The 22,980-nt window shown below is 29.4% G+C and overlaps 3 protein-coding genes across 7 annotated transcripts; 2 read left to right on the plus strand and 1 right to left on the minus strand.

Annotated features, from left to right (window-relative positions):
• Window positions 1-179: 179 nt before the first annotated feature.
• On the plus strand, window positions 180-4,030 carry LOC134838079 (zinc finger CCCH domain-containing protein 18). 3 transcript variants are annotated; one of them, XM_063853527.1, is made up of 9 exons: window positions 188-304; window positions 474-767; window positions 904-1,277; window positions 1,348-1,869; window positions 1,936-2,173; window positions 2,237-2,306; window positions 2,369-2,508; window positions 2,570-2,884; window positions 2,947-4,030. In XM_063853527.1, the coding sequence occupies exons 2-9, from the start codon at window positions 743-745 to the stop codon at window positions 3,093-3,095; spliced, it is 1,833 nt and encodes a 610-aa protein (XP_063709597.1). In that variant the 5' UTR covers window positions 188-304; window positions 474-742; the 3' UTR covers window positions 3,096-4,030. The 3 variants fall into 3 exon arrangements, with proteins under 3 accessions (XP_063709598.1, XP_063709597.1, XP_063709599.1); XM_063853529.1 differs by having other exon boundaries at window positions 189-304; window positions 474-719; window positions 2,947-4,029; XM_063853528.1 differs by lacking the exon at window positions 474-767 and having other exon boundaries at window positions 180-304; window positions 2,947-4,029.
• Window positions 3,979-6,200, minus strand: LOC134838080 (protein unc-119 homolog). The gene is made up of 7 exons (XM_063853530.1): window positions 6,084-6,200; window positions 5,515-5,828; window positions 4,680-4,782; window positions 4,522-4,627; window positions 4,440-4,464; window positions 4,274-4,340; window positions 3,979-4,208 (listed from the first exon to the last, which is right to left on the minus strand). Exons 2-7 carry the CDS (start codon window positions 5,783-5,785, stop codon window positions 4,151-4,153), a joined length of 630 nt encoding a protein of 209 aa, XP_063709600.1. The 5' UTR covers window positions 5,786-5,828; window positions 6,084-6,200; the 3' UTR covers window positions 3,979-4,150.
• A 292-nt stretch (window positions 6,201-6,492) lies between these two features.
• Window positions 6,493-10,631, plus strand: LOC134833331 (LIM domain kinase 1). Of its 3 annotated transcripts, none has more exons than XM_063847625.1 (12): window positions 6,493-6,556; window positions 6,757-6,850; window positions 6,907-7,027; window positions 7,089-7,393; window positions 7,455-7,587; window positions 7,656-7,782; window positions 7,841-8,020; window positions 8,085-8,148; window positions 8,215-8,661; window positions 9,157-9,246; window positions 9,300-9,443; window positions 9,507-10,631. In XM_063847625.1, exons 1-12 carry the CDS (start codon window positions 6,535-6,537, stop codon window positions 10,615-10,617), a joined length of 2,838 nt encoding a protein of 945 aa, XP_063703695.1. In that variant the 5' UTR covers window positions 6,493-6,534; the 3' UTR covers window positions 10,618-10,631. The 3 variants fall into 3 exon arrangements, with proteins under 3 accessions (XP_063703695.1, XP_063703703.1, XP_063703712.1); XM_063847633.1 differs by lacking the exon at window positions 6,493-6,556 and adding an exon at window positions 6,595-6,612; XM_063847642.1 differs by lacking the exon at window positions 6,493-6,556 and adding an exon at window positions 6,598-6,641.
• The last annotated feature ends 12,349 nt before the right edge of the window (window positions 10,632-22,980 follow it).

Below are 22,980 nucleotides of genomic sequence, written 5' to 3' on the forward strand. Positions count from 1 at the left end.
AAAATTACTAATAAATAAGTTGATAGGTACCCAGCAATTCCGAAAACGAAAATTTGGTACATTTAAATAATAGAAATATGAATCATAGGGATTTTTCTTCAAGGCAAGACCGTATATTTTCGATGAAAAATTGACGTTTATACTGTCGCACGCTCTTGGTTTGCATTCAGTGTAAAACGCTGATACTCACAGCCTTGCATCTTTGTTAGTAAATTTTGCCGAAAAAGCTTTTTAGCCAAAAAATAATCATAAACGCCCAATAAAATCAATTTCTAAATAACGTTTGAGATTTACATAGTACAAGGTAAGATATATTATTATTTGTAGAATAACTGACTTATAAATTTGATAGAACAATTAAACCTTTATCGATGATAAAATAAAGGTCAAATGCAGTTTTAGCATTTTTTACACTTAAAAAGATAATTATAATAAGAAAAAAAAACAATCACAAGTGCACATTATGTATTTAGACATATTTAACTTGATGTGTGTTTGTTCTAAAGAAACCTATGATACAAAAACTGTTAAATGAACACAAATGATCAATATAATTAAGTATATAATGAAGAACTATAAATGTGATAAACCAAGTACATATCTAAGTAGATTAATAAAAAAAAGAAAACTGTGGTACTAAAGTAATATCAACAATTAATAATTCTTGATAAATAATGAATAAAATAAAAATTGTGATACACTGGAAGTTCATTGAAGAGGTAAGACGCGAACATTGTCATTGATGGGTGAATTACATATATTTACATGTACGTGGCTTTGAAAATTTTGATAAGCTGAAATGTATAAAAAAAAAGTAAAAGAATCATAAACTATTTTTCCAGTTATTTATGAGAAACAATTAATTCGTTATATTTTACTTTTTTAATAATACATATTATACAGTGGCTAACATGGAAACGGAAGACACATCGTCAAACGATTCTTTCAAATCGAGCAACCGTAAGCCTTCATCAAGAGGATCAAGCCAATCTAATGAAGAAGTATCTAATACTGCTGAAAATGAAGCCGAATGCCTGAACATGAGTCATAATGATCTTAGTGATGTAAGCGATCTTGAGTCGGATGAAAAAAGCAACACTGAAAAACTAGAAAACGAGAAATCTAAAGATTTACGTAAAAAACTGGAGGAAATTAAGGGAATGGACAATTCTAATGGTTATGATGTAAAGGAAAAAAGGACCGATGAGGATGTTTTAGATTTTGAAGCAGAAGAAGGAGAATGCAATGATGAAAAGGATGACATTCTTACAAGCAAGGTAAATTTTAATTTAAATAAAAATGACTACTCTATATATATATATATATATATATATATATGTATTGTAGGATGACCCTGATAAGAAAATAGAGCTTTCTGAACCCGAAGAAGGCGAAGAACTAGAAGAAGGAGAATTATCTGAGGAAGATGGCAAACGTCCAGAAGAAAATGAACCAAAACCAGTGTGCAGATTTTACACAAGAGGACAATGTACATGGGGAATGAGCTGTCGTTTTCTACATCCGGGAGTTACTGATAAAGGAAATTACACAATGTTTGACATGGTTCGGCCAGTTCCTGCACCTCATTTTAATGAGTTTCGTGATTCTCGACCTCAAGCATTCGGCATACCGTCTCATCATAGTTTCGGTGTTAGTCCGTATGCCAGGCCACCTATTACTCCAACCGCTGAAGTTGGTAACGAAAGTGCATGGGAACGTGGTCTTAGAACTGCTAAGGAAATGATGCGCAAGGCTAGCAAAAGAAAGGAACAAGATATTGATTTCGAAGACAAAAAAATGAATTTGTCTTTATCTCAAGAAGAATTAGAAAAGGACAATTATTACATTAGAGACAGAGGTCCAACCGAGGTACAATAATTGTGTTAAAATTTATATATTTATATGTTATTAGTTTTCATTTATTTTTCACAATAGTTATCACCTACATATAAAGCATACTCTCCTGGACGTCCAATGGTACGTTCATCGCTTGAAGAAGACTCATTTGGACGTGTCCAAAGATATAGAGATATAAATCCACCACATAGATCATCTTACTACGATGATCCAGAAAAACGTAGAAACAGACCAATGAGAGAAGTTATAGTCCAAAAAGCAGACCAATGGAGTGATCCTTGGATGCGATCTAAGGACCTTCCAGCACCAACAGTTGGTAAGTAAAATGAATTGTGTGTTTTTATGTTTCACTATAATAATTTTCATCTGAATTGATTAGGAGGTAGGAGAGGTGGTAATAAACGCGATCGCCGAAGTTATAGCAGTAACTCTTCTTATAGCAGTTCCAGGTTAAACATTTTTTTTTAAATTTGGGCTCATTTATTTATTTCAAGTTTTACTATTTCAACAGCTCATCTAATTCCAACTCATCATCTGAGTCTTCTTCTTCCTCAACAAAACATAGACGTCTTTCTCGACACAAATCTAGGGATAACACCAGAAATGTTTCTTCTTACAAAAAACGCCCGAAAACCGGATCGGTGTCACCGGGTAATTATTTATTACTTAGATTATCGAAATACTATAATTGTCGTTTTCGAAAACCTTGTAGCTTTGAGAACAAATATATCATCGCCCAAACATTATGACAGAAGAGCGTCGCCTCCGTCAGACCGTAGATTCAGAGGTGGCTTATCGCCAAAACGTAAAATACACTCACCACGAAAAACGACAGGAACAACCGTTTCTAACAAAAAACGTGATCGATCAAGCAGCTCTAATTCGGAATCCTCTGAGTCAAGTGGATCGTCAGAATCAAGTGAATCATCTGAGTCAAGTGATGATAGTTCTGATGAATCTTCCTCGGCGAAACATGGTCGAACACGTGATAAAATATTACATGAAAGAAAAATAGCGACTAAAAAAGGTAGATTTTTTGTTTTTATTTTTTTTTTAAATCAAATATTAATATAGGTACTAATTTTTTAGTTGAAATGTCAAGAAAAAAGTCTCCAATGGTAAATGATGAAAAAGGTAAAGCCAGTGGATCAAAGAAGTCCAATCGACGAGAAGAGTTGTTAAAACAGTTAAAAGCTGTGGAAGACGCGATTGCAAGAAAGCGATCAAAAATTAATTAAAATCAAGAAAAAATAATATTCGAATATTCTCGGCGTCAGTATATAAATAATTTTAAGTTTCATTTTAATACTTACTTATCAAATCATTTCTTTACAAGAAATAAAAATATGAATTCGTCTAAGAAGAAACTATTCGCTCAAAAATGTGTATATGTAGATTTGTATATTCTAAAAAATACCGAAATCCCGTATTTTAAATTTACTTAGATCTGATTGTTTTATCTTGATTTCCATCCGAAAATAATAAATTTTTGCTTTGGCGACCTTTATTTTCGCCTTATTTTAAAAATTTTTTTCAATGGTTCAAAATTTTTTAAAAACACAAAAAAAAATATAAATTGATGTAATCGAGATGACAAACAATCCTGGTGAACAAAAATTTTGAAATACTAAACTTGAAATTTTGACCTTTTTGTTTGTTACACGGATTTTTCACATATTTTAGGTACGATAAAAAATTTTAAACCTGTCATAAAATTTTGAAAAATAAGGAGAAAAAAATTTCGCAAAAGGAAAAATTTCTTCTTTTTTGATAGACATCACGACAAACTATTCAGTTTTTCATTTCTATTACTGTTTTATGGAAAAATCGGGAAAAAATGAAAACCGTAATTTTGGTATTTTTTAGAATGGAATGCACCATATGTAAAAGCCAATCTCTTGTTACTTTAATGTAGTGTACTGAAACGTTAAAAGTCTAATCATTATTTGTCAATATTAAATTTTTGACAACTTAGGAAGTAACTGGGTTTAAATGTTGGACAGCATCTTTGACTCTTTAAAGTTGATAACTTCTCTAAAAAGTAGAAACTTACACATAAACAACTATACCAATTTACACATTTTTAAAAGCTTTTTTAGACAAAAGACATTTTTATAATTTTCTTTTCTTTATTACAATGTGTTCTAATGTAATAATGTGAATTTAACAGTAAATAAATATGATAGAATCTTGAATTTATATTTAAATGATAAAAAGCAATTTTAGCTCTTTAAAAAAATCACACAAGTAAGGCTTTTTCAATTGCATTGTAATCAAACGATAAATTCAATGTTTAATTAATTTTATCTATTTTTCCGTTGTATGCGTAATCTGCTTTGTTGTGCATTATTCTAGAAATTTTTTTTTTTAAATTATAGGTAGTTAGATAAATTCCAATTTTAAAAACTTAGCTTACAGTTTGTTGTCAACAAAATAAAAACTATCTGATCGAGTCTCATATGGGCAGTCAATCATTTCCTGAACTTTAAATTATTGTAAAAAATATTATTATATAAGGCTTTGTAGAATTTAAAATGTGAGGTAAAGTAATTGTCATTTGCAACATTCGTCTAAATTCTTACCTAAATAAGGTGGGAGAGCAGGAAACTAAAAAAGGCTCAGTTATATCATTGTTTTTTTTTTGTGTTTTAGTAATTTACATACCTCGTAAATGTGTTCACATGTATTTTTTGAAAAGGGGCAACAAAATCCGAATTCAAAGTCAAAGGTTTTAAGAAGATGATTTTTAAAAAAATATTTTTCTATCATTCTGTAATTAGTTTTAGTTATCAAAATAGTTTTTTTTTATTTGAAAGGTATACCTAAAATTAGGTACTGGTTGTTTTCCTACAGAGAATTCAATTGTGGCCCCTACAGTCTTCAATTTTAAAAATTGAGGAGTAAATTGGTATCTTATATATCGTCCTAAATAATATATTAATTAAGTGAGGCAATTTTTTTGAACTTGGTGTAGAGCTTGTAGAAAACAAGGCACCCGATTTATCCAAATTAAGAAAAATCATTTAATGTAATGTAGAGAATGCTAAGAGAAAAAACAAACCGTTAAAATTCAAATGAAACAGAAAAATTTAGATGAATTAAGAGAAGGCTAATTTTGAAGTTAAGAGCATACAATTTCTCTTAAATTTTTGTCTTTTTTTAATTATAAAATAACAATTTTTAGTTGTATTTTTAAATGTTTTTAAAACTGAAATGATAATTTTGAAATAAAATATATAAAAAATTCTAAATTAGTTGAAATTTCAAAACTTACAGTCAAAAATTTTCAAAATAAAAATCAAATGTTAAGAGAACAAAGTTTGACTTTCATTTTCGTTAAGAGAACAAATTTTTAATTTCTTTTAGCATTCTCTACATTACGGTATTATTCAAATCGTCTTGATTGGAATTACATCTTGAGAAAAAAAAAATCAACTTTGATGCAAAAACGTAGTCTAAATTTGTTTTCTCAATTTCCAAGTATCTATTTTTTAATGAAACAGTTCTTCTTTTTTACGTATGTAAATATTTTGATTTCAAAAAATTTGGTGAAAACTTAAAACCTCATTTCTACAATTAGGTGCTACCAAGTTCAAAGAATTTCCCAATTATGTCTCGAAAAATAGTTTATTTTAATTTAAAAGGAATGTATTTTACCAGGTTCTTCAGATGAATTGTCTATATCATATTTATCTGAAGTATGTACAAACGGAGGCTTAGCTATTTCAAACAATACATCTCCTGTTTGAAAGTCTCGTATTTTAAATCTAGTAAAATCAATTTCGTAAATGTTTGCACTTGAGGTACACAAAAAGGACTCTGTATATTTATTTAAGCTTAAAACATCTTCGGGAGATATAGCTCGATTATTTGTGATTTCCAAATTTTCATCTAGTAGATCACCATGGTGGTTGTCGATAACACTCATTTTGAAATCAATAAAGCAGCAGAATAACGTTTCTGAAAAACAACTTTAATATCGAAATTTTCAATTTTTTTTTCGTTTTACAGATTTTTCGTCGTTGAAAACAGTCAATTTAATAATATTTTTCAACGGTGAAAAATAATTTGTTGAATACTAGAGAATAGAGAAAAATCGATTTTTTGATAATTCATTGACGTAAACTATAAGTTTGATTTTCAAATATGTATTCATAATAAGGCTTTTTGTTTATTATGAATGCGAAATTTCTATTTTAATAAATTAATTTCTTTTTTGTATATACCTTTAGTAGTTTGTTAGTTTGATGAAATTGTTAGACTAAATAGAGAAGAAGTATTAGATTAGATTAAAAGAAGTATTACAAATATGAATAAATATAGTTCGGATAGATACTTCTCTTTTTTTGCGTTTAGCTAATGCATAAATCCTAGCAAGCAATGCAGTAACATATAAAATATATAATGGGATAAACAAAAAACCAGCGAAGAAAAGCCATAAGTTGAGCGCATTTTAAGTAAGTTGGAATCGTTTTTTACCAAAAAAAATTAATTCAAAAAAAATTCGATTATTTAGGTGATGAATATTGAACGTTTATATTTTTTTTGTAATTAAGTTTCGGGTGGAATATTACCAAATTTAAATAAAACAGACTGAGAAACAAACGGACATATTTAATACGTGTCGCATATTTTCTGCGAGATGTGATAAAAAAAACAAAACAAATAAATGGTAACATGGATATACCTAATAATTTCGGTGAGCAATATCATTTTTAATGAATTTATACAGAAAAAATATGAATTTCTACAGGGGTGATTACAATAATTTTAAAAAGAAAATGGTTGATTATGTTTTTATCTTAGAATAAAGCAAAATAAATTCATGTGCTTCTGCACTTACTACTATTTTTTTTATTGCGTAGGATTACAAATTAATATATGTTTATTTACTTTTAGATGCATTTTGTGGCGGATGCTTGAACAAAATTTCAACAAAGAATTGTAATATTCGACTAGCACTTAAACAATATTGGCATGAGGACTGTTTTCGGTTAATAAAAGCTTATAATTTTGTACTATCACGTAAATAAATGAGTTTCTGTTTAGGTGCTCCATTTGTGACCTTACATTATGCGATTGGTATTTCGAGAATAAAGAGAAACAAATCATTCTTTGTAGAAATGATTACTTGGAGCTATACAGAAATCATTGTCAGCAGTGTGGTGAGGCAAGTGTAAATAAAATACCTGTTATGGCAACAAATGTCATCTCTAAAACTTCATTTACAGGTTTTATCAGGACCTTTCATGGCTGCAGACTGTCACAAATTTCATCCTGAATGTTTTGCTTGTTGTTTTTGTGAAGAGTTAATTGGAGATGAAGAAGAATATATTTTAGTTGAAAGAACAAACATATATGACAGGAAGTGTTTTGAAGAAAAAGCTGATACATCACAATTTAATGCACATACAATACACTTCATAAAAGTAAAGATACAGCAAAACAACATGCTACCTATTCAACTTTGTGTGGAACAAGGACATACTAAAACCACTGACAAGAAGTCTTTAAAGTCAAACATAAAAATATCTCAGTAAAATTGCAATGCACAAATATTTTCATATAATTTACTTTTATAGTTTTTTTCATTTTAGAATTGATGAAAATCTTAACCTTAACCAAAAACATATTGGTGATAAACTGTTGGAGATTAATGGAATACCCATTAAAAATACATCTATTGATTCGATATCTAATATGGTTAATGGCTCAGAGAAAATTGTACAGGTAAGCAAAAATTGTACATATATCAATTATAATTTAATTTTTGTAAAATTAATTATTTTTTTATGAAGCTTACTTTAGAACATCAACCAAACAAAATAATTGAAGGCGGTCAGTGTAACATAAAACAAATTGAAAGGATATTCAAAAAGAAAACGGAAAGTAAAAATGTAATCTCTGGGAAAAACCGACATAAAGGTTTGATTTTTATTGTTATTTCATTTATTCTTCAATCAAATTGAATATTTATAAATAGCTAATATCAAAAACAAAGAACGAAGTTCTAGTATGTCAACATTATTAGGATCTACAAGTCCGACAAATCAATTATTTGACTTATCCAGAGCAAAATCGTTTCGCATTGAAAATAAAGCTCAGAAGATTTTTCGTGCATCTGATTTGGTACAAGGCGAGTTACTTGGAAAAGGATTTTTTGGTAAAATATATTTTTTTTATCAATAATAATATTTATAATAAATTCTTATAAAATGATACAATAGGACAAGTGTACAAAATAACGGAAAAAATCAGTGGAGAAGTAATGGTTCTCAAAGAATTGTACAGGTGATTGACATTGAATGAAAATATGTTAAAAACTTATTGGGGAATAAGCTGTTCTTATATTTTTAGGGTCGATGAAGAGGCCCAAAAAAACTTTTTGAAGGAAGTTGCAGTATTAAAATCACTAAGTCATCCAAACGTTTTGCGATTCATTGGTGTTTTGTATAAAAACTCAAAATTGCATTTGATAACCGAGTTTGTTCCAAGAACTTTGAATGAAATAATTCATAATCAAAATATATCATTGCCATATGCTCAAAGGGTTTCATTTACTAAAGATATTGCAACTGGAATGAATTTTCTTCATAACAGAAACATAATACATAGAGACTTAAACTCCTTTAATTGCTTGGTGAGAGAAGATATGACCGTTATCGTTGCAGACTTTGGACTAGCACGTATAATTTCTCAACCACCACGATTCAAAACAACGTCAAAATTATTAGCTAAAACACAAGAAAGAAAAAATTATAGACAACGAAAACAAAGATACACGATAGTTGGAAATCCCTACTGGTAATTTTTAGCGCATTTCAAATTTATTTTTAAAAAATTTTTCCGACACAAAATAAATTTTAACTACCCTCTAGTTGAAAATGTGTTCTTTTACATATATGTTACGATACGATCGGTTGATGAAAAATTTAACATTTTAACATGTTTAGGGAATCTAGTAAGCAACGTTAAATATCTAAAACAATAGGTGCATTCAAGATTGCTCATCGATGGACATCAATGATTTTTTCCAAAATTTTTTTCATCGAACGGGTTCAAGTTTTATAAGATGGATTGTTCGTTTTATCCAAACATATCGAAATATAAATCGTAAAAAAATATATCATAAAAGTCAAAAATCTTCTTCAAAAAACTCAATTATGATGGAAAAAATTTATCGGAAAAAAATCATGATGGAAGCGATGAGTGTACTGAATTCACCCAATATCTACGGAAAATATAAAAAAAACAAACCTCATCAAAACATCGATGAAAATTTAATAATTTATTTCATAGGATGGCACCAGAAATGATGAAAGGAAACAAATATGATGAAAAAGTGGATGTATTTTCTTTTGGTATTGTGATTTGTGAGCTTATTGGAAGGTAAGTTTCATCTATTTTTAATGAATAATTTCCTACATATTTAATTTTACTAGGACATCAGCTGATCCTGATTACTTACCAAGATCATCAGATTTTGGATTGAATCATGAGAAATTTATAGAAAAGTTTTGTAATGACTGTCCAGAATCTTTTTATTTGATTGCTTTTGTATGCTGTGACTTAAATCCTGACAAGAGGTATGTAACTTGATAAAATTTTGATTAAAACAGGTTTAAAAATTACTTAATGGAATTTTACAGACCTCCATTCAGTACAATCGAGACTTGGCTCGACATGTTAACAAATTGTAAAGCTGGCTTGTCAGAAGTCCAAAAATATGTGCTAAACAATAATTTAGATTTACCAACAAACTATTCAAAATTAAAAAATAACTCAAAACAAAATGAAATAGATGGAGACAATACTTCAGAAGAATCATCACTTTTATACGTAACTCCTAAATCACATCTTATCAGCCTTGATTTTACAGAGTCTGGTGAACGTTTACGTAGTAGTTTTAGAACTAGACGTCATAAAAAAAGTATGCAATGCAAAAAACCGATTGAAGATGCAACAGATGATAACATTTTGTTATGCGACACAAGTGAGTCCGAGCCATTGAGTTTAATTGAAATAACAAAAGAGGCAAATAATTCGATTCATAATGTGGCTCATACTTTAGGCAAAGTAAGTGAAAAGCTTGAAAATGATAAGAGAAAATCCCAACATGGAAAAGATGCATATGTAATTAAGATGGCAGAGGGTGTAATATCCATTAGTGGCGTTGAAAAAATTGAAAGCTTTTCGGATATTGATTCTTCTTGTGATACCAGTTTAAATATTGTAGAAAGTAGTTTAAATGGTGACAATAGTAATCTTGATTTTCTTAATTCAGAAAATAAACACGAAAAAATGTTTTCGGAAAACAACGATGCCAAAATTGTTATCGATAAATTATCTTCAAATATCGAAACCACAAAATGTAAAAGTAAATTAAATAAAATGACAAAAGAAACAAAATTTCAACCAACTTGTAACTACATGAAAAAAAAAATCAAAGATACAATGAACAACAATCCTAAATCACCAAGAAACCTCAAGTTATATGGTAAACATTCAATACCATCAACAGACACTTTTTCTCAAACGGTTAATTTAAACATAAAATCGTTAAACAAGAGTTTAGATAAAATGTCAATATCGGAAAAAATGACTGAGAGTACAAAGGCAAAAGTAAGGACAAAAGTACATCTTAACACATTAAAACCCCCAATATGGTCTGCTACAAAGAATACAAGAGTTAATCAACTAAATAAACTTAAGACTTTGACTGTTAAAAACAATGTATCTAAAACTAATTCTGTTAGCTAATGAATAAAAAATGTTTGATTCAAACATGAATTTTTAATTAAATACTTACAATTCAATAGTCGGTTTTCAATAGTTAGTTTTCGGTTTCCACTCACCTAATATTTTTTTAAAATTCCTAAGTAGGATAACTACTATTGAGTGTCTAAAATGTAAGAAAATGTTCAAATTTTAGTACATAGGTATTTAAACTAAATTCTTTATATGTATAAAGATAAAAATTTTCCTACTACCGACTGATGGATTATGTTCTTCAAAGTGTCGATGAATTCAATGATCTGGGAGTATACTTCTAACCAAAGAGCACTTTCCGCAAAAACGAGTCATCCACATCAGCAAAAGGCATGCAAATGTTGGGATTTGTGTGAAGGACCTGCGTTGACTTCAAAGATTCAGTTGCTTTACGCTCGGTCTTCTCTGCACATGTACGCTCCCACGTCGAATATGCATCACCTGTATGGATGCCATACTTGCAATAATACTCAAGATGTATCGAACCGGTGCAGCGCAGATACACCAGGTGCTTTGGGGAAGACGGTGAATCAAGATTTGATGCCAGAATACGACTGTAACAACTATGTAAAGGAAAGTTGCCAGCATGATGATTGTTAAGGATAAATAGAGAGTCAGCACGCAGCTCTAAAAGACTTTGTCTTTCCCTTTAAAAGAACAAATTACGGACAACATGAACCCGTTACGTGGATTTGTCGGCTACTAAACGAAATCACTGTGGAACAAAAATAGTGACCTTATCCAAAAAGGCAGAGTTTTCAAAAGTCACATATTGAAGTTTTTAATGGTTTTCATTGACATTCTTTAAAGTAATATCCAACTTGCACTACAACTTCAAAATTTCTGCTACGAAAAAATAAAAAAAAAATTTATTGATTTTGGTCAATTTTTAAGGGAGTTATGGTAGAGTTATGGGAACATAGATGCATAAGAATATTGTTAGAGATAAGCAACTTGGATGAACAAATATCATTTAGAGAATTTGGCCTGAAATGTTATTTGCATATGTTCGGATAGATTAAGGTCCGGAAGTCACACTTCGTCCCTTTCTTAGATAAATTTAGCATTAAGTAAACAATATGTCAGCTCAATATTAAAGAATCGAGAAAAAAAGTTCAGTCTTCGTTCAGAAATCGTCGTGTTAAGACTCGCAATCATAACTGTAGTTTAGTCACAAAAATGTGAATTTTTCACAAACAATTGAGATATTTATGACTTTTGAGATCTAATGCGCCAGGCTAATCAAAAAATCATGTAGTTCATTTAGAATGGCATAAAAATCATTACAATTTCAAAAAAACAACCAAGTGGTTTGGTTGATTTTTACGGATAGGAAAAAATGTACATTTTTTTATCGTGTTTTTCATACAACAGCATCCCAAATAATCAACCAATTCTCATCAGGATTTTTTTTATTAGACAAAAAATTATATCTATTTTCAAAAACATACAACATTTAGGCAGTTATCCAAGAAATTTTGTGTTGAAATGAGAAAAAACATTGATTTTTGGTCGAAATTTGAAAATTTTTGGACTTAACTCTTGTAAAAATCAGTCTAACTTGAATTGGATGTTTTTTTAAAATATTGCAAAATTTATACCCTTTCCAATGATATATAACACTTGGTACGTTAAACAATGAATCGGACCTCAAAATTTAAAAAAATGTACATTTTTGATGAAAAAATTGGGTCATTCGTTTTCCTATCATAATATCTGTAAAAATCAACCAGTCACACTGACGTGTGTGTGTGTCACCTGTGCCTCAAATTTTTTTTTTGTTCCCAATTGTTCCCAAGTGTTCCCAATTGTTCCCAATAGCTCTCAATTGGGCTAAATAGTTGTGTGGGCGTCCCTTAAGTTGTGAATTGTACAAAAATGTGAAATGAGGAGTTCGAAAAAGTGAAATGAGGAGTTAGGAAATGTGAAATAAGGAGCACAAAAATGTGAAATGAGGGGTGTGAAAATGTGAAATGAGGTGTACGAAGATGTGAAATAAGGGGTTTGAAAATGTGAAATGAGGAGTATTAAAATGTGAAATGAGGAGTATGAAAATGTGAAATGAGGAGTACGAAAATTTGGAATAAGGAGTACGAAAAGCAAAGATACATATGCAACATCGAAATGTGGTTTAGTATGTCGTTCTTTAGACGACTACTTTCTCTATTTTTTGAAATTGTATGCCTTTTAAATGAATTACATGATTTTTTGATTAGCCTGGCGCATTAGACCTCAAGAGTCAAAAGCATCTCAATTTTTTGTGAAAAAATTCACATTATTGTGACTGTAAATTACCAAAATCAATAATTTTTTTTTAAATATGGGCAATTCTTTGAACAGCGTAGTACTTTTGGAAATGAGGTGCTCCGAATTTTCTGAAACTTTGTGAGTTGAAAGTACTTAATAAAAGAAGAAAAACTGCGGTACCAGAATTTTCAATTTCCACGAATTTCCCGAGATATTGGGAAAATAAGCTCAAAACGGGGTGTCTCATAACTTCCGTTAGGATAAGGCTAGATTAAGGGCTAGATTAAAAAATCGAATTATACCATCTTGTAGGGTTTTAAAAATGCTATCTTTTGAGACAATGGGCGATGATGGGCGATTTCGAAAAAACCGTTAACCACGTGGTCAAAAATTTGTTTTCCCGATTTTTCACGGAATTTTCACTATTTTCGGAAAAGTTTCTTCCATGAGTTGTAGTACTCGCCGAGACGCTTCCAACGACACCCCAACTTTTAATCTAGCCTTATCCTAACGGAAGTTATGAGACACCCCGTTTTGAGCTTATTTTCCCAATATCTCGGGAAATTCGCGGAAAATGAAAATTCTGATACCGCAGTTTTTCTTCTTTTTTCAAGTACTTTCAACTCACAAAGTTTCAGAAAAATCGGAGCACCTCATTTCCAAAAGTACTACGCTGTTCAAAGAATTGCCCATATGTTTAAAATCTTCTCGTAGCAGAAATGTTAAAGTTGTAGTGCAAGTTATGGAAGTTACCTTGGAAAATGTCAATGAAAAATAAAATGGTCATAACTTTCGAGAACTCTGCCTTTTTGGATAAGGTTAATAGAGATTTGTTAACAGCTCCTATTTTAAGACTGCCATAGTTTTCACCCTGTCGGTTGTATGAGCGCGAAACAAAGTAAACAACAAACTGCATGGAACATTTCATAGCTGGGACCGTCGATAATTCTCTCGCCTAAAAATACCGTCAACAACTCCATACAACGCGCACCCCGTTTGATGCCGATATGAAGTTAGTGACGACAGGATATAATAATTATCGATAAAGAAGTGCACCGCGTAGAAGTCATCACTTACTGGCAGAAGAACATCATGTGAGTCAGGTAGAGAGTTACAGACCAACACCCGTGTATGTGACATCCCACCACAGGTTCTACAGCGACAATGGGATTCATCGTGGGTTTCTACGACAGGTAGTGGCCGGTAGAGACAAAACACAACCAAATCAAATAGATGGATTTCAACAGTTCATGATAAATAATTTGAATTAAAAATTAATGGGAAAATAAAGCTAAAGGTAGAGAGAGAGTGAATAAACCATTTTCCTTGACAGTTTCTCAGGACCTGGAGGAACATTAAAGCTTCGGAGTTTCAAGAAATAAATTCAAAAAAATGGACTGGCAACATCAGACGATTGGGGATTAGGTGGTATTCCTCAAAACAGTTTAGATACCGAGAATTTATTGTATTTACTTTTTTGTTTATGTATTATTTATTATTTTAATTGCGAAGATGGATTTTTATGTCGGAGATCTTTAATCGATGGCTTTTTACCCCAAACAATAATGCCAAGGGCTTTGGCCTGTTGTGCTTTTAAAAATAAAAAAAATAGAGAAGTAGTCGTCTAAAGAACGACATACTATACCGCTTTTCGATGTTGCATATCTCTCATTTCACAATTTTGTACTCCTCATTTAAATTTTCCGAATTTCTTATCATCTTTAGACTTTTCCCATTGAAATTCAAATATTCCACATTTTCATACTCCTCATGACTCTTTCACATTTCCATACACCTTACAATCCAAGGATTGCCCACAGACCTTCAGGGTCCTCAAAAAACTAAGAATTACAAAAAAAAACTTGGGGCACACCGGAACACACACACACACACACACACACACACGGACGACAAGTTTAATACCGCATTTTTTCTTCGAAATGCGGTAAAAAGACCGTTTTAGTGAAAAAAAAAATCATTTTTATGAATGTGTTTCAACTGGGGGTACATTTATAAAACCCTATGGCACAATCATAAACAACAGTTATTTTTATGAAATGGTGCATTCCTTTCTAAAAAATACCAAAATTGCGGTTTGGAATTTTTCCATAAAATTATAATAAAAATCAGAAACTGAAGTTTTAAAAAATGTTTATTTTAAATATTTAAAATATGTACAAAATCCGTGTATTTAGCGAAAAAGAGGTCAAAATTTCAAGTTTATTTTTTCAAAATTTTGTTCAAAAAGGATTATTTGTCGTCTCGAAAATATCAATTTTTACTTCAAAATGATTTCAATGGAAAAAAAATGCAGATGTCGTTCGTCCTTCCGTCTGTCTGTGTGGTGTGCCACTTTAATTTTGTTTGAATTAGCAGGTTTGGCAAATGACAGATTTGACAACATATTTAAAAAAATTATCCTTTGTAGTTTTCCGTTGGAAAATGTTGTCGATGAAAATTAGTGGAAAACTTCGGGAAAATTCATGGAAAATCTTGATAAATTTCAAAATTTTATAATGTTCAGGGGAGTCTCGTGAGTAACATGAAAATTGATGAAAATCTTCGGAAAAACTCGAAAAATTTATGAAAAATCATGGAACTGAACACATTGAAATGCGATCAAGTCATTCGTTTTATAAACGAATGAAATTCATTCTAGTTAAACATTCATTCAAGTTAAACGGAAAAAAACTAAAAAATTAGGAAACATTAAAAAATTTGAATGTTTTTAAAAGTTGAATTGTTCAATTAAAGTTTTAAAATTTTCTTGAAATAATGAATAATACCTAAAAAATAAGATAAAAATTAAATTTAAAATATCCTGAATATTGTACCCAAGATGATCCAAGCATTTTCCAAATTTACAATCACTAAAAAAGACACATAAAACACTGAAAAAATACTATTTCTCGACAAAGGCGTAACAACGGCGCGGCGAGTGCGGCAATCCAACGCGACGCAAAAACGGAAAAAGCGCAATTTCGAAGAGAAAAAGCAATTTTTGGCCCAAAAAATGTAATTTTTTCGCCATTTTTCCCAACTTTGAGGGCTCTAGATTTTTTTGTTCAAGCCGGGAAATTTTATGCCTGAATTCGAATTCTTTGGAAAGTTTACTATCGTGTAGCACCTTACCGCATTTGATGCTGACAATTTTTCGATGTTTTTAGGCCGGCGTTTCACAAAATGGGCCTTGTGCGGTAAAAACAAAGTAGTATATGGAACATATACTACAAAAAGGCGCATTTTTTAAAATCGCCGCACCCAAATTCTAAGGTCGCTACGCCCCTGTTACGATCAAGAGCAAGGAATAAATAAAACAAAAAGTCAATACAAAATTAGTTAAAAATTTTCAAAAATAAGATTTTGAAACAAAAATGTTGAAAGAACGAATTTGACTTCCATTTTCGTTAAGAGAAGAGATTTTTAATTTATTTTAGCATTCTCTACATTATGGTATTTGTTTTTAGCTGTTTTTGCACGTGTAGTAAGTTAATAGATATTAATAAAAATGTTAGTTATCCATATCCATGTTTATAGTCACCAAGAACATCAAGATCAAGTCTTTTTTTTTGTCTCAAATCTGGCATTTATAGCCATTGAGACTTGGGAGACTTGAGTGAATTTTGAGGGCGCTTGCTTAGGATAAAAAAATAAAATCTAAGATCAACTTCCGGCGTTTATTGACAAAGCTTACAATTCCACAAAGTGAAATTTTAAATGATTTTAAAAACCATGCAAGCTATTATCATCTTTATCTCCATTTTTAAGTGGAAATCTGAAAATTAGTTTCAAACATAGGTAAATAAATAAGTAAAATCTCTTATAAATAAGAATTCATGTTTAAGTTTTTTAATGTGAGTACAAATAGTATGGTTTATATTACCTGTTTGCATACGAATCCCCCAAAGAGGATATTTTTTACATTGAAAATCAGCGTATTATGTGGACATAAACCACATATTTATGCTACATAATAATAAGATGTTTTTCTAATTCGAGACCAAACTATGGAAATCCAATTCGATACAGTCTTAAATTAATATCTTGTTATTGTGTCTGAAATATATATATAATTTGGAAAGTGATACATTTAGGGGAAGACGGGGCACATTCATAACTGGGGTACATTCATAAATTGATTTTTCTCCTATTTAGAAAGGCCGAATCAAAAAATGTTGTTCTACAAAAGTTGCAGTTTTTCATGTGCTTTAAATACACAGAAGACACTTTTTTGATAAAAACTGTCATTTTGGAGAAAAACGGCAAAATGTGTTTTTTGGTGTCGTTGATCTAATTTTTGTTACTTAGGAAATCATGTAAAAGTCCATTATAAAGCATGAATAATTTCGAAATGTTATTTTAGATAGTTAGTACAAAGTGTCTTTCACAAATTTACCGAAAAAAAAATTGAAAAATATTCAAGCATCTTGACATACACAGAGCGTCATTTCAAAATCTTGCTTCGGGGTACATTCATAACGTACATGGCACAATATGGCGATTGTATGAATCCAAAATTTTTTTGATAGGATTTTGTTAGTTTTTTCGAGAAAAACTACTTACAATCAAAGAATTTGACGAAAAATGGACTTAGATGTCAAAAAAGGCTAAAAACAATCTGAATCGCCATTGCTCTCGCATACTCTCATAATAGACAATAATTTGAAGTCTAAACTCAATATATCTAGATATCTAAAAGGATATCTGGAAAAAAAAATATCACGAAAAAATCTGCTGAGGATCGTAGACCATAAACACATTTCAAAAAAATTACTTCCTTGAAGTAAAACCATAGTTTATGAATGTACCCCAGGCCATTTATGAATCTACCCCAGGGTTGGGGCACATTCATAAAAATGACTTCTTTTACTCAAACGATCATAACTTCCTTACTGATGGTCATAATCGATCAAATCTTGCGCCAAAATAAAGTAAACTAATGTAGCTAACACATCCATGAAGAAGATCTCGAAAATTATTTATTTTTCTACATGCCAAGCGCGTTCTGCAAAAGTGTTATGAATGTGCCCCGTCTTCCCCTATATAGATTAATATCACCAAAATCAAATAAAAACTAAATTATCTACGGTGTCAATAAAATTATTTTAGAAAACCACAAGATTATGCTTATCAAATAAATATATTTTTGATTAGTTTTGCTTGGTGTCCACATCGAATAAAAGCTGTATGAAATTTGTTAATACTTATTTTCATAATATATATACATATAGAAGAAATGCATATTTGATTTGCTACAATACATTAAATTAAAAACATAAATATAGAATATAAATATGAACAAATAGATTTTGAGGAACAACACTAAATAATTTTGAAAGTTTTTTTTAAATTCATTATTTAATTAGATTATTTATTTTTAAAAATTTTAAACAAATAGATACCATAAATTATAGCAAGACAAAAATCTTCTAAAGAGAGTTTCAAACAAATTTTATAAAGTAATATAGTGATAATCTTATCAAATATCAAAGCGAATTGGAATTTGTTGTGAGAGTTGATTCCAAAACTACGCTGCAAACTCCAAAAATATTTGTGAAACAAAAACATAATTCTAAATTTGAAAAAAAATTTGTTGAAAATAACTTGAGAGAAATTTTCTTCTAAAATTTGGTAGATACGTACGCATGCGAGTATCGGAAAATTCTTGTTGCTAAGCAACGCCCTAGTATGAAGATGACCTAAACTTTAATAGAAATGACCTTTTTATAGGAAGAGTATTAATATGTAATAGTGGATGCGCACTTTCATATATGTATTTTAAGTAAAATCTAATCATATTAATTTTTCCTTTTACCAATTTTCAATCATTTCGTTTTTTTTATTTGCGATTTCTTTTTTTTGCGATTTTTTTTAGAAATGTTTAATTTTGCACATATATATGCTAAGAAATTAATAAATAGTATGTATACATAAATTTCCGAATAATTGATTGCACACTTGAATTCAATTTCACTTTTATGAATTTGACACATCTGCTATCTTACGTTCTAATTAAATTAGCACACAATAAAAAAGTCATTCGAAGATGGAATTCATATGGTATTATTTTTTGTTGTATGTTTTGGAGGTATAAATTATTTGGGGCGGCTAACGCTAAATAAATAAATTATTTGGGGCTAGTTCTCTGGGCCTATTATAAAGAAACTCTAAGAAAGGAACTAAAACTATAAGAAATTGAAGAAGTAAAGAAACTGTAAGAAAGGATAAAAGTGACAATGTATAGAAAAAAATAATGCTTGTCATTTGAAATATTTTATTTAATATGTTCATTCAGACAACAAATTACATTCAATAAATTTATGTTGATAGTAAAATCAATACCAATGACATTATTTTATATATTTGGTTAAATTGCGTGGATAATACTAAAGTATAATAATACATTGGATCCCTTATATTGCAGTACAAGATTAAAAGTATCATAATTATCACTTAAAGCCACGTGATTGAACTTCCTTCCTTCCGTTAAATCGCATAAATTTATATCAATAACTCTACTTGTTTTGATTATATTTTACAAATTGTTCTACCCTCTTCAAATAATATATATATATATATATATCCATATGTATTCTAATGTTTTAATCTATTTACTTCCCCTAATGCATTTCGACAATAAGGAAGTATCGGAATAATTTTAAACCATAATGTGATGAGTCACTTTTATTATCATACTTGCAGAATTCGTTCCCTTAGTATTTTTTTTTTATCATAATATATTTCGCTTGTTAACACTTTTAATTATGTGATTTAAATTTATAGCTTTATTTGAAGTTTGTAGGTGGTTAGAGATACATACATCTTTTATCAGATGATAAAGTTCGGATGAAAAATTGATTGAAATACAGATTTTTTTTTCTATTAAATCATGTTTTATTTTTTTCGCATCAATCATTACGGTTATTAAAAACTTAAGGTGGTGATCTGAAAATCAAAAAATCAATGAGAAAGATTTCCTTGATATGTATATGAATGACGCCAATTCTATGCAAACGTTGTCTGCATAATACAAGTTTATTTATATTTATACGGTTGGTTAATCGATTAACCAGTATTAATGTGCGGCAGAAATCAAAGAAGTTTTCTATACTATTACAACGAATTGTATAAAATCTATAGATATTTACAAGAAAAAGTATATATTTACATGAATTTTTTCAATTGTGATGGAGCTCGATTTCTTCAAAATAAATATAAATACTTACCAATTTTTTGACTATTCTGGCCAAAATGACTTTAAATTTAATATAAAATCAATTCATTCAACTTATTGCTAATATTCTCACCATTTCTTACTGATCAATCCCTGGAAAAAAATAGTATTGCACTTTTAGTATACGTACGAAATTAAAGTTTTAATTTCTTTTATGTTACGCTTGCGATGTTGTCAACATCATCCGAGTTTAATGGAAAAGATCAGAAGAATATTTAACAAATTGTACAGTTGAAACATCTTTTGTTATTAAAATGACAGAGCTTACGCATAAAATTTAAACTATACAATAAACAATGAATTGAATTTATAGGTTTTTATAAGAGTCGATACATGAAAAGACGAACTTTGACAACTATAAGTATAAAACAACATTCGGAAACACCATGTCTTATTTAATGTATTTTACGATTTTATATAAGAAAATGTTTATATACAGAAATACAAATGATGTGTTTGTACGTATTTTCAAAAGAATAAAGCATAACAAGGAAAAATGTGGCGCCGGCGCCAGTAGATTGCCATTGCTCATTTGCCGAATTTAAAAGAGTTTGTTATGCATTTATGTACATGATTCGGTCAATTCTTTTCGTTTGCAGCCGTATTTATTTGTATGTAAGTACAACAATATGATAAGTTTACTTTATAAATGCAAAGGTTTGTTATATCTAGTTCCGATTAAATTGCCGTTAAGGTTCAATTTAATCTTTTATGATGACGAAGATTCAATTTCAATATTTATTAAAAAATAAATTTTAATCATTAATTAGATACGTTTAGTTTGTAAATTATTATTCGCTTCTAATAAACTGCATAAAATTATTACATTTCAAAATATTTTTTGGCAAGTTCCAGAAAACTCAGAGCTTATAAAAATACGATTTATTATTTTTTTCAAATAAATTCGTACAATTAATTGAATTTATCTTTAAATAAGACTGTTCCTAAAAAATAATAACTCATTAAAAAAATAAAAAATATACCAGAAAACAGTAATTTTTGATCAAATTTTTAAATTTTTTAGATGTTTTTATTGAAATTTCATTGGGACAAGGCTTTAATGTGTATTGGTAAATTGATTGTGAATTAGATTGTCTATTGAGACACATGCTAAATATGTTTTTTTTTTTCATAGAAACTTCATAGAATGTTCGATAATATTTACAGAAGTTTCGAAAAACTTCGTGAAATGTTCGAAAAACTTCAAAGAAGCTTTAAAATTTAAATGAAATAACATCCTTTATATTAACTATAAAGAATTAAAAAAAATATATATATATAAAAACATATTTTAAAAATAGGAGGCTCTAAAAAGCTGAAAATAAACAAAAATTTTTCAAAATTTTAACAGTAGAAAAAAGCAAATAGAAATGAGAAGCCAAAACTTTCAAAAAGCAAATTACTGAACTTAAATTCTTGGACTTGGATTTTTTAAATATTTATTTTATATTTTTTTTCGGAATTTAGCAACTTCAAAAAAATTAAAAGCAGGATTAAGCCCGCTAAAATTTTTTTTCAAAAAAATTATTTTTTAAAACTTTTTGACAGTTGTTTTTATGAAATTTTTAGTATAAACTTTTTACTTAAAATACACTTTGATCAACTTTAAATTATCAATTCTCAATAAAAAAAATATTTCCCCATTATGTTTTCAAAAATCTTGGAAAATCTATTTGTAACAGTCTGCTGAAGTGTTTTTAGCGCATTTACATTTTCGTAGAAAATAAAGGCGCTATTGTGCTTGGTTGCGTGTCCGTCCGTAGCGAAACTTGTATGAAAAACTTGTATGGAAAACTTGTATGAAAAACTTGTATGGAAAACTTGGATGGAAAACTTGTATGGAAAACTTGGATGAAAAACTTGTATGGAAAACTTGGATGAAAAACTTGTATGGGAAAGTTGGATAAAAAAAACTTGTATAGAAAACTTGTATGGAACACTTGGATGTAAAAAGCATGTAAAAAGTTTGAATGAAAAACTGAATCTAAAATGTAGATGCGCTCCAGTTCATCGGCTCGATAACTGATCACTAGTTTTTAGTGTACTTTGATGAAATTCGAATTCCAGATAAATTTTGTATCAAATTAATCTCTGTTTCGAATATCTCTTTGTGGCTTCAATAGTTTGTCAGGAATGGATATCAAAAGGTTTTTGAGCAAAAAAGGAGAGACATTTGCATGGAGAAATGTATGAAAAATTAAGAAAATCTCCCTAATGTAGCGTGAAAGATATATAAGGCGCTTTCAAAATTCACGCAGCTCTCCCAGGACGTTCCAAAGATCTTAGTAAATTTTGAGCACGATTGGATCAACCAGATCTAACCAGTACAGCTGACTCCCTTCTAAGGATCTTTAATCAATATAATTAACTAGGTACCTACTGATTTTTTTTTCAACAACTAGTTTTATTTTATTAGTTACTTTTTCTTTTTGTATTGCGAGAATTTCATATTGTGATTGCGAATGAAGTCAAGTGCTTTGAGGAAACTATAGTCTAGACCTAGTCAAGAATATCACTGCCGTCCAATCATCCTAATACGAATACATCTCTGGATAAATCCGATGGTTATTTCAGAATGTAATGAAAAGTTGCTTCAACAAAAAAAATATTACACTAAAAACTAAAATTAGGTATTGAGAAAAAGTTTAAAATTTAGTTTTAACTTTACTTACTTTACTTTACTGTATATATTATGGAAAAATGATGATCATTTTAATTTGTGGGATACACTGTTTAGAAAATATTATTGCATATATTTTTATTAAGTATAACCTTGTCTATGATAGAAAATACTATCAATAACAAAAATAACATAATCCCAAACTCACTTTGAGTGACAATCTTTTTAATTGAATTTTTTGCAGAGATTTTCC

This window comes from Culicoides brevitarsis, chromosome 1 (assembly GCF_036172545.1).
Source record: "Culicoides brevitarsis isolate CSIRO-B50_1 chromosome 1, AGI_CSIRO_Cbre_v1, whole genome shotgun sequence".
NCBI classification, from domain to species: domain Eukaryota; kingdom Metazoa; phylum Arthropoda; class Insecta; order Diptera; family Ceratopogonidae; genus Culicoides; species Culicoides brevitarsis.

Bases quoted from the DNA above. Each gene is read 5' to 3' on its own strand.
- LOC134833331 (XM_063847625.1), top strand. From the start codon at position 6,535: ATGGATATACCTAATAATTTCG. The intron at 8,149-8,214 runs GTGATTGACATT...TTATATTTTTAG, and splicing joins GTTCTCAAAGAATTGTACAG to GGTCGATGAAGAGGCCCAAA. The intron at 9,247-9,299 runs GTAAGTTTCATC...TAATTTTACTAG, and splicing joins ATTTGTGAGCTTATTGGAAG to GACATCAGCTGATCCTGATT.
- LOC134838079 (XM_063853527.1), top strand. From the start codon at position 743: ATGGGTGAATTACATATATTTACAT. The intron at 2,307-2,368 runs GTTAAACATTTT...CTATTTCAACAG, and splicing joins TCTTCTTATAGCAGTTCCAG to CTCATCTAATTCCAACTCAT. The intron at 2,509-2,569 runs GTAATTATTTAT...AAAACCTTGTAG, and splicing joins AACCGGATCGGTGTCACCGG to CTTTGAGAACAAATATATCA.
- LOC134838080 (XM_063853530.1), bottom strand. From the start codon at position 5,785: ATGAGTGTTATCGACAACCACCATGGTGATCTACTAGATGAAAATTTG. The intron at 4,628-4,679 runs GTATACCTTTCA...AACTAATTACAG, and splicing joins CAACCAGTACCTAATTTTAG to AATGATAGAAAAATATTTTT. The intron at 4,209-4,273 runs GTAAGCTAAGTT...AAAAATTTCTAG, and splicing joins TATTTTGTTGACAACAAACT to AATAATGCACAACAAAGCAG.